The sequence below is a fragment of the Oncorhynchus masou genome, chromosome 14 (genome assembly GCF_036934945.1).
Source record: "Oncorhynchus masou masou isolate Uvic2021 chromosome 14, UVic_Omas_1.1, whole genome shotgun sequence".
Lineage (NCBI taxonomy): Eukaryota > Metazoa > Chordata > Actinopteri > Salmoniformes > Salmonidae > Oncorhynchus > Oncorhynchus masou.
In genome coordinates, this window is record NC_088225.1 from 10,063,567 (window position 1) to 10,073,849 (window position 10,283).

At 46.1% G+C, this 10,283-nt stretch overlaps 1 protein-coding gene across 1 annotated transcript in view; it reads right to left on the reverse strand.

Annotated features, from left to right (window-relative positions):
- Positions 1–4,887, reverse strand: part of olfm2a (olfactomedin 2a) — a 124,205-nt gene extending 119,318 nt beyond the window's left edge. The window contains exon 1 of the mRNA XM_064986281.1: positions 4,346–4,887. Coding sequence (XP_064842353.1) covers positions 4,346–4,402 — 57 coding nt within the window. The 5' untranslated portion in view covers positions 4,403–4,887. The remainder of the gene's footprint in view (positions 1–4,345) is intronic.
- Between the last annotated feature and the right edge of the window lie 5,396 nt (positions 4,888–10,283).

A 10,283-nucleotide genomic window follows, 5' to 3' on the forward strand; every position in this document is an offset into this window, starting at 1 on the left:
CCATGCGAGAAATTGCCAAGAAACTGAAGATTTCGTACAACGCTGTGTACTACTCCCTTCATAGAATAATGCAAACTGGCTCTAACCAAAATATAAAGTGGAGTGGGAGGCCCCGGTGCACAACTGAGCAAAAGGACAAGTACATTAGAGTGTCTAGTTTGAGAAACAGACGCCTCACAAGTCCTCAACTGGCAGCTTCATTAAATAGTACCCACAAAACACCAGTCTCAACGTCAACAGTGAAGAGGCGACTCTGGGATGCTGGCCTTCTAGGCAGAGTTGCAAAGAAAAAGCCATATCTCAGACTGGCCAATAAAAAGAAAATATTAAGATGGGAAAAAGAACACAGACACTGGACAGAGGAACTCTGTTCTAAACTTTTTTACATGTAGTAACTTACTTTGAAGAGATCATGATTCGTTCTCAGTAGGTGTTTGGTGATTAGTAGAATACATTCCTTGTACTTCTCTTGAACTACCATTTCCTGAAAGTCAGACTCTTTCCACACGCTAAGTAATTCATCTCAGCGTTAATTAATCTCAGCTTTAGGTGCACCTGCATTCACCAAATGGTGTGTGGTTATACTGAGATATATTCCTCAGACTTGTACAGAGGGAATTGTTCATATGTTGTCAAATGTAGATTTTAGATAACGTTTCTTTCTTTTTCACCAAAAATGCTTTTTACCCACATGGTTTAGTAATTTACTTAATAGAAAGAATTTAAAAAGTGTATATATCCACAATCTGCTCAATGTCCAGTCCTGGAAATATGAGCAGATCTAATTAGATATTGCCTCAGTTTGCATATTTTAATACAATATTTCAGAAATGTTGTAACACACAAAGAAATGTAAATTGGTGTTTTTATTGAAATGGTAGAAGTTCATTGTGATATGAATAAGGGAAAACATGACCCTATTAGGGTGTGGTGCCTTAACTGTGATATTGTGGACTGCATCTCACATGTTTTGTTTGATTTACTTACGTAGACCTATGTATGCTGGAATTCAGCTTTTAGCTGCAAATGTGTCCAATTTAAAATAAACCTTAAATATGTATGTATTGTGCTGTCATTTTCAATTATATTTCAAGGCTGTGAAATTTTCTCTAAACAGCGAAATTACAATCGATTTTATCTCCTGAAGTACACATGTATTCTCTGCTCAGCCCACAAGTATAATTCAAAGATTATCATGCATAAATATGAACTGCTACACAGACGCACATTTGCAAAGTGCATGCATGGGGTCAGTCGTCTTGTGATGTAACATACCCCATAACAACGGCGTACATACAGAGGTGGCGCCAAGGTCGAGTAGGTGTCCGTCTGTATCACTGGCTGTCAGGACTCCTGGGGTATTGTGGGTACTTAACAAACACATGCCAGCGAGTGCATGTGTCTCATTAAAGCATAGTGCATATTTAATGTAGGGCCCGTGTCCAGACTGTGTGTGGAGAAGATGTGTACATATGAGTGAGATATCCAAACTCCTGCAGTGTAGAGAGACGTCCTATCAGTCGGAAGATATGGCCAGAAGAGTTAATAAATTCTTTATGTCTGCAGAGCTAGGCTACGTTAGGGAAATGGGTGGCGCCATATTTTTTTCCCTCTGTAGGGTTGATAAATATTTAATGTAAACACTTACAACAAATTGTCCCCCAAGGCCAATTATGAGCCATTGGAGGCGGGGAAACAGTTCCACTGATAGAGAGATGATTGTATCTCCTGAGAGTAAGTCTGGGACACACACATCGTCAGGTCCTTATGCCCCAATTTCGTGGTATCCAATTGTTAGTAGCTACTATCTTGTCTCATCGCTACAACTCCCGTACGGGCTCGGGAGAGACGAAGGTTGAAAGTCATGCGTCCTCCGATACACAAGCCAACCGCACTGCTTCTTAACACAGCGCGCATCCAACCCGGGAGCCAGCCGCACCAATGGTCGGAGAAAACACTGTGCACCTGGCAACCTTGGTTAGCGCGCACTGCGCCCTGCCCGCCACAGGAGTTGCTGGTGCGCAATGAGACATGGATATCCCTACCAGCCAAACCCTCCCTAACCCGGACGACGCTAGGCCAATTGTGCGTCGCCCCACGGGCCTCCCGGTTGCGGCCAGTTACGACAGAGCCTGGGCGCAAACCCAGAGTCTCTGGTGGCACAGCTGGAGCTGCAATACAGCGCCCTTAACCACTGCGCCTCCCAGGAGGCTTGGTCCTTATGCCTTATGGTTGGGTGCTCACCTGCCTACTGTCTCCTGCCCTGTGACGCCAATGAGCGTCAGCGCTAGACAGACGAAACAGACGGCTAAATAAGTCTCTCCGCAGGTGGTTTCATATGATAAGCAAACCAGGGGTTTCCTAAGTACTGGGGGGCATAACATAGCAAAATATTTTTCCAAAGGAAATTAGGACAGGTCCAGGTAGTAGGTCCCCATTTCAGTCTCTTTCTAAACGTTTTGTCACTAGTGAACAGGACCGAGTTCTCCATCAGTAGGTCACACACACACACAGACAGACAGACAGACATACAGACAGACAGACAGACAGAGAGAGAGCACGAGGACAGAGATGAAGTCTTGTGTTACACTGAGATACCACTGGCTGTGCTCTTCACATTCATTCCTGTCACTGACAGCACCACCTGCTCCTCTCAGTAGGGTCTCATTGTCACCGCCACCGTTTGAAAGGAGCATGGCCCCAGGACAGGTAGCATCGGATCCATTTCTGGGAAAAGGTCAGCTCAAGTCTCAACGCAGCACGTAGACATGGCAGTAAACATGGCACACTTCAGTAGTAGACAACATACTCATTCTGGAGAGCAGGATGTTCTCTCAGTGCTACTGTGTATTAGAAATGAACTGCAGCAGACATTTTCATTACATGGTTTGCACACAGTCAGAATACTGTATAAATCTACAGCTATTGATCAATATGGTTAACACAGTCATATCGTTCTCAGAACATTCTTGGGGGTTCAAAAGATATTTGATCAATCCTGCCCAAACATGAGTGATTGTCAGGATACTCCCAGGGGGCATATCTATTCAGCAAAACGATGCACATAACATTCTACACTTGGGGGTCAGGGCTGGCATGCCAGAGAATATTATTTCAAGGTCCATCCCAAGATTTATTATTGACCATTAATGTGTTACCTGGTGATTGTGAGAAGAAAACAAAGGGTTTGGAAACTGTTACACACTACAACTGGGATCCTTGGTAAGTCCCAACTAAAACCCAGGATCCCTGGGAAGTCCCAACTATTAGTGTTAGGTAGGGGTTATCATTAAGATTAAGGGTTAAGGGTTGGGGTTAAGGATCAACCCGAGGTTTACCGAATAGCACTAACCCTGTTTTTAGGCAAAGGCACTGAAGCGCTGTCCATGGTGCTGAAACAGGCCGCATTGACTTCAACGTCAAATCGAACGGAACTTTTTTTTTAAATGACCTACAGTATCAGTTAGAGCAGACATCTTTTTGAAATGTCCACCTTTTTAAATATTTTACTTTTGAATAAAGCATGTAAACATGTTCTAGAACTTATTTTGTCTGACAGCTGAAGACGCAATAACAAATTATTCACGTCTCTTGGACTTTCAAATGTTTTCTGCGTCAGATAATTTACCTTCCTTCACTTCAATTTACAACTGTCACTTCAGAGCTCATCGTTTCATGGAAAGGTCTGTGCTTAGTGATTCTCTGGTCCAACGTAGCCGCAAATACATGACTCCAGGACATAGGCCTACAGATATCTACACTCACCAGGGAACATGGGTTAGCGTTTGAAGGGGCATTAGAAAAGCACTCATTACAATCCTCTTACTAACACTGAACCTGACACGTGTGTCCACACATTCGCAAATCACACATGGATTGTGCAGAAGCTCGCTCGAGCGTGATGTACAGTGCCGGCATAATATAGACTTCTGTTGCTCAGAGAAGCCCCAGAGCCTTTCTGTCGCTTCCTCTCTCAACTTTCTCTCTGTCCTGCCCCTCTGAATCCAAGCTGCTGTATTCCAGGCCAGACGGCCGCAGATGTGAGATTTGACTACACATTTTCCTTACGACTGGAGAATCATAATAATACAGAGGAATCATCTAAAATCATATTTGGAGTCATTGTGTGGCACGTTCGCACTAACACATTTGTGTATTTCACACTCATTCCACTAAACATGATTTTCTTCACACTTGCTCAAGTATTGATTTTAAGCACATTGGCATATGTCTGATAGACACAAGCAAGTCCTCGAATATGTATTCTGTACCCCCAATGGGCGGCATTTATACAACGTTAACAAATAAAGAGCACTTTAAATATGAGATGTACGCGTGTTCTTACCTCACAGGGCATGGCAGCTAACATCACTAGTAGGAACATAGCACTGAAGAGATGCATTCTTGCCGAAATGACAGCGTTCCAGCCGACACCAGCTCCTCTGTTGCTCTTCCCCTCTTGCCTGTGTCCTTATTGGGGCGGTTTCTTCAGCTCGAGAGGGTTTCTGTCAATGCTCTGTCGAGTGTACACGACGAACCTCATCACCAGCCAGTCTGTGCGCTGGGTTAATTCCACACACGGACGCAGAGTAGCCCTCTAGCTCGGAAGGCTACAATGATCAGCGATGTGCGGTTTGGACTTGCGCCTCCTCCTTATGACCAACACAGATCAGTGGACCGCAGATTTTTGCCAGTGAACGCTGAATCAAATCCAAAATATTTCACGCACGATATGTTTGTTAGAAAAGAGCAATGCCTTTAACCTGTAAATGAACACGGGACTCAATGGTATAGTAGCTAATGGCAGGGGCAGAAAGTCGCAGAGGTTGGAAGGTGACTTCTGTGCTTGCAATGTGACGACGCTAGGAGCAGCACATCGATGCGTTGGCAACTGATTCAAAGAAGTACCACTCTGCTGCAGCCCAGCTCGCCCGTGTGTGCATGTGTGCGTGAGAGTGAGAAAGTGTGCGGGAGAGAGAGAGAGAGAGAGAGAGAGAGAGAGAGAGAGAGAGAGAGAGAGAGAGAGAGAGAGAAAGAGAGAGAGGGGAGAGGGGGCTTCATTGACTAGACTGTGTTGTTTGCTACTCTGTATGGATTTTCAGTAGAATGACAGATACACGGAACGCGAGAGAAGGGTGACATTTAACGGAAGGCATTGTCATAATCGACTTCCTTGTTATCTGCACACCAACGCTGATTGGGGCTGATATTGCGTTGTGTAAGAGCCGGATGGTGATTGTGAAAACCACATAATGCCATCAATTTAGCTCTCACCCGCTTCTAATTCGTAAATTAAGGTGCCAATGTAATTCGAATGGATTTCCCAGAATTGGGGTTTAGAGAAATAAGCATGCAAATATTTTAATTATGTTGCTAATTGTGTGTGTGTGTGTGTGTGTGTGTGTGTGTGTGTGTGTGTGTGTGTGTGTGTGTGTGTGTGTGTGTGTGTGTGTGTGTGTGTGTGTGTGTGTGTGTGTGTGTGTGTGTGTGTGTGTGTGTGTGCGCGCATCAGGACTCTGGTGGGCTTCGGATTCTCCTAGTTTTTGACAGCCAGAGCTAGTGGCCTCTGGCCATCTTGAACACGGTATGAATAATAGAACCCGCTCCGCTCTTCACCGCTTTCCAAAGTTACATCCAACAACAAGCCAATTCACGTCCTTGCCTATAATTACCTATGAATGGCTCAAGTGTTACTTAACTACATATGATAGGGCTGGAACCTTGGCAGTCTACTGCACTTAGCACATGCTGTATCCTCTTCACCAACCCTAATTGTTTATGATACATCAATATCAACACATGACATGGTGTGTGGAACATTATCCCTATCATTATGAGTACCATGTACAGGGTACAGTAGGTTACTGTATAGGGTAAAACCAGTGTAAGACATCCCTCCTACAACAAAGTGGAGAGTTGGAGTTCCGGCCTCCTCAGAGCTGCTGTTGCCCTCAGATGCACAGTGCACACCCCTCCATTTACCCAGCAGGAGCACACAGAGGCATGGAAAGAGCTTGTGGTTGAGAGAGAGAGAGAGAGAGAGAGAGAGAGAGAGAGAGAGAGAGAGAGAGAGAGAGAGAAAGAAAGAAAGGGAGAGAGAATGTGATTGAGAGAGAGTGTACAGTAGAACAGAGCATTAAAGACCACAAGGAAGCTCTGTCATTGTTACTACGTCTCTTTGTCATTACCCAATTACCCATGAATCCAAGTAACAGTACCATCAGGGTACGGTACAGTTCTCCTTCCAGCCTGACCCTGGATACATACAGTATGGCATGTGGTTGTGAATAATAGCTTAGGCTCCTTCCTGCCTGAAAGGGAGAGTCAAAGTGACATTGAGTCATTGAGTGTGGTCATAGTGGCAGCAGCAAAGTGGCTAATGGCAATGCTGAGGAAATATACTGTATTAACACATTCATCTAAAGCTCTCTTCTCTCTCTCCATCTCTCCACTCACTCCCCTGTCCCCATCCACAGTCCTGGGGGCTGGAGGATATTTCTGAGGGAGGTGAAGACAATACATGACCCATTTGTCAAGGAGGCAGCGTGTTTCTTTTTTATCCCCAAGCCAGACCAGGCAAGGCAAGAGAAAAGAGAAGGGAAAAAACAGTTGTCTGAAGTCCTCTCAGGCATAGAACTGGTCGGTCAGCCTGTGTCTCTCCACCTCTTTTCCCATCCCTCTCTCCCTCTCATGCTCTGCTGCACTCTGTGAAGTAGATACGGAGCTGAAATGAGCATTTTATCCTTCTCTCCCTCTGGCCAGAAGGTTCATGCTCTTTGAATATGTCTAAAATGACTAACCCATAGCATCACCCTCTGATGTTCATTTTGAATCATGGTTATTTTGTCAATTTTGTCTGTGAACATGTTTATGAGTGTGTGTGTGTGTGTGTGTGTGTGTGTGTGTGTGTGTGTGTGTGTGTGTGTGTGTGTGTGTGTGTGTGTGTGTGTGTGTGTGTGTGTGTGTGTGTATAACGATAGGTCTCAACAACCATGGGTCTCAAGCATTAAAACTCAGCAGTCCAGGTGGGCCTATTTGTTCTGAACCAGCGCTGCCAACCATATCATTACATAGATTTAACATTTTTAGGAGTTGATCATCTGTAAATGATGGGAAAGTGAGGAGAATTTAAAATCTCTTATGAGGATGAGAAGGATGACCGGAAGCAGGAGAAGGAAGGGTTAGGGACTGTACTATAAGCTGGAAAGGAGGTGAAGAAACTAGAGAATTGAGTCAGTAAGGGAGAGGTCTATAGATCTCCAGAGAGAGACTGTCACGCTCGTCGTAATGATGAGATCAAGGCGCAGCGTGAGTAGAGTTACACATAATTTTAATAAAACAAAACTCACTGAACATAAACAACAACCAAACGAAACGTGAAGCTACTGTTGTGCACTCAGGCAGCTAAATTTAGACAAGATCCTACACCAGAAAGTGGGAAAAAAGGCTGCCTAAATATGATCCCTAATCAGAGACAACAATAAAGAGCTGTCTCTGATTGGGAACCATATCAGGCCAACATAGAAATACACAACATGGAATGCCCACCCCAAATCACACCCCGACTTAACCAAATAGAGAAATAAAACGTCTCTCTAAGGTCATGACGTGACAGTACCCCCCCCCCCCCAAAAGGTGCCGACTCCCGGCAGCAAACCTGAACCTATAGGGGAGGTTCCGGGTGGGCATCTACCCTCGTTGGTGGCTCGGGTCGTAGTCCCCGCTCCCTACACTGATCCCGTCTCTTCTGTGGGACCGGACCGTAGATCGTTGCCGGAGGAACTGGACCGTGGATAATCTCCAGAGGCTCAGAACTGGGAACCACCGCTGGAGGCTCTGGACTGCAGCTTGTCACTGGAGACCCCGGATTGTGGACCGCCGCTGGAGGCTCCGGACTGGAGACCGCCGTTGGAGGCTCCGGACTGGGGACCGCCGCTGGAGGCTCCGGACTGGGGACCGCCGCTGGAGGCTCCGGACTGGGCACCGCCGCTGGAGGCTCCGGACTGGAGACCGTCGCTGGAGGCTCCGGACTGGGGGAGCTGGCACAGGACGCACTGGGCTGTGCAGACGCACCGGAGACACAGTGCGCAGGGCCGGCGCAGGATATCCTGATCCGGGGAGGCATACTGGAGGCCAGGAGCGCTGAGCCGGCACCATCCGCCCTGGCTGGATGCCCAGTCTAGCCCGGTCATGGTGCGCATCACCGCATAACACCGTTCCCGACCGGTCACACGCTCCCCATGGGAAGCACAGGGAGTTGGCTCAGGTCTGAACCCTGACTCTGCCAATCTCCCCGTGTACCCCCACCCCTCTCGTGCTTGCCTCGTTGGTATAACTCCTCGTAATGTCACCATTCCGCTTTCGCTGCCTCCATCTCCTCCCGAGGACGGCGATACTCCACGGCCTGCGTCCAGGGTCCTTTTCCATCCAGGATCTCCTCCCAAGTCCACTCCTTCTGTACACGCTGCTTGGCCCATTTTTGGTGGGATCTTCTGTCACGCTCGTCGTAATGATGAGACCAAGGCGCAGCGTGAGTAGAGTTCCACATCATTTTAACAAACCGAAACTCACTGAACAAAAACAACAAACAACAAACCGTGACACTACTGTTGTGCACTCAGGCAATAAATGTAGACAAGATCCCACACCAGAAAGTGGGAAAAAGAGCTGCCTAAATATGATCCACAATCAGAGACAACAATAAACAACCATATCAGGCCAACATAGAAATACACAACATAGAATGCCCATCCCAAATCACACCCCAACCTAACCAAATAGAGAAATAAAACGGCTCTCTAAGGTCAGGGCGTGACAGAGACAGAGCGAGAGAGAGAGAGATTGAGAGAGAGCAGAGCAGAGCACAAGGACAGACATGAAAATGGGATTTATTTGTGCTTTCCTGTGTCAGAGAGAGAATTCAGGAATTGACTGAATGGAAAACGGAACTGATCCCAACCCTGAATCAGTCTGTCTGTCCTTTGATATTAAATCACTATTGTGATGTGGCTACTGTGGAGTCATTACGCAATGGGAGCTAGAGAACCATATGCCTGCTAAGAGTTTCCCCAGTGTTCCATCAACGTTATTACGTTTTCCAATGGGTATGAAGCGGGTAAAGATAATCTGATGGAGAACTCAAATCTTTGGCATGGATTTACTGTCACCCTGCTGCCAACAGGATGCAACATAACATGGCCTCGTGATGCCAGCCACACACACACGCACAGACACACACCTTCTGAAGGAAAACAGTTCACTGTTACATTATTGATATTCAAAACCTCCCTTCTACTATTTTCCCTTGAGTTCAAATTGCCAGTAAAAACATACACTGTTTCCTTACAGACCTAGTAATTGTTTTCTTGAGGCCATATTCTTCAGCTCCAGAGTTGTGTCCTTTATGTCAAGGTGAAACTCACCCAGCTGCCACGACTTCCGCCGAAGTTGGCTCCCCTGCCTGTTCGGGCCTGTGCTCGGCGGTCGTCGTCACAGTCCTACTAGGCACTACCGATCCCTTTTTTGTTTGTCTGTTGGTTTTGTCTTATTAGTTTCACCTGTGTGTATTTTAGTTTAATTAGCGTCCTTATATATAGTAGGTTGTCCCGCCCTTGTTTTGTGTGGGATTGTTTTTGTTATCCTGTTATATGGTGGTTTTCGTGTGTTTTATTCTCCGGACTATTTTGGTCCTGTGTTTGGGCTGGGTATTGTATTCGCCCTGTGTGTTGACCGTTGTTTGTGCGCCGGAGAATAAACTGACAAATTACTGGAACCTGCTCTCTGCGCCTGATTCCACCCACAACTCTTAGCAAATCGTGACACCAGCAGTGTAAAGAGCTGAACAAGGTCACACTATCTATGGCCACGCTATCTATGGCTGTATTCTAGGGTGCCTACTACACAGCCATTGAAAAATGGGTGTATTTATTTATTTTATTTATTTATTTTATTTATTTTCCTCAAATATCGAGTACTGCCGTATCAGACCTGTTGTTCCATTATAATATTCACATACAGAGTATGATATATTAACTTGAATGCACCTGAAATTAGTCCATAAGTCTCTCCAAAATCTTCTGTGGCAGGAGGTTATAGAGTGCTTGGTTGCCATAGCGATGGCGGTCTGCAAGGGGCAGGAAGGGAAAGGTGTGAAAGACGGATTTCTCATTGGCCGGCTGAAGAGAGAATTAAACATGGTGTTTCACACATTCCCCTCGGCTGTTTGTCATGCACTACCTGCACGTTACCACAGAAACCGGGGTAAGGACACGCCAGGTTCACAG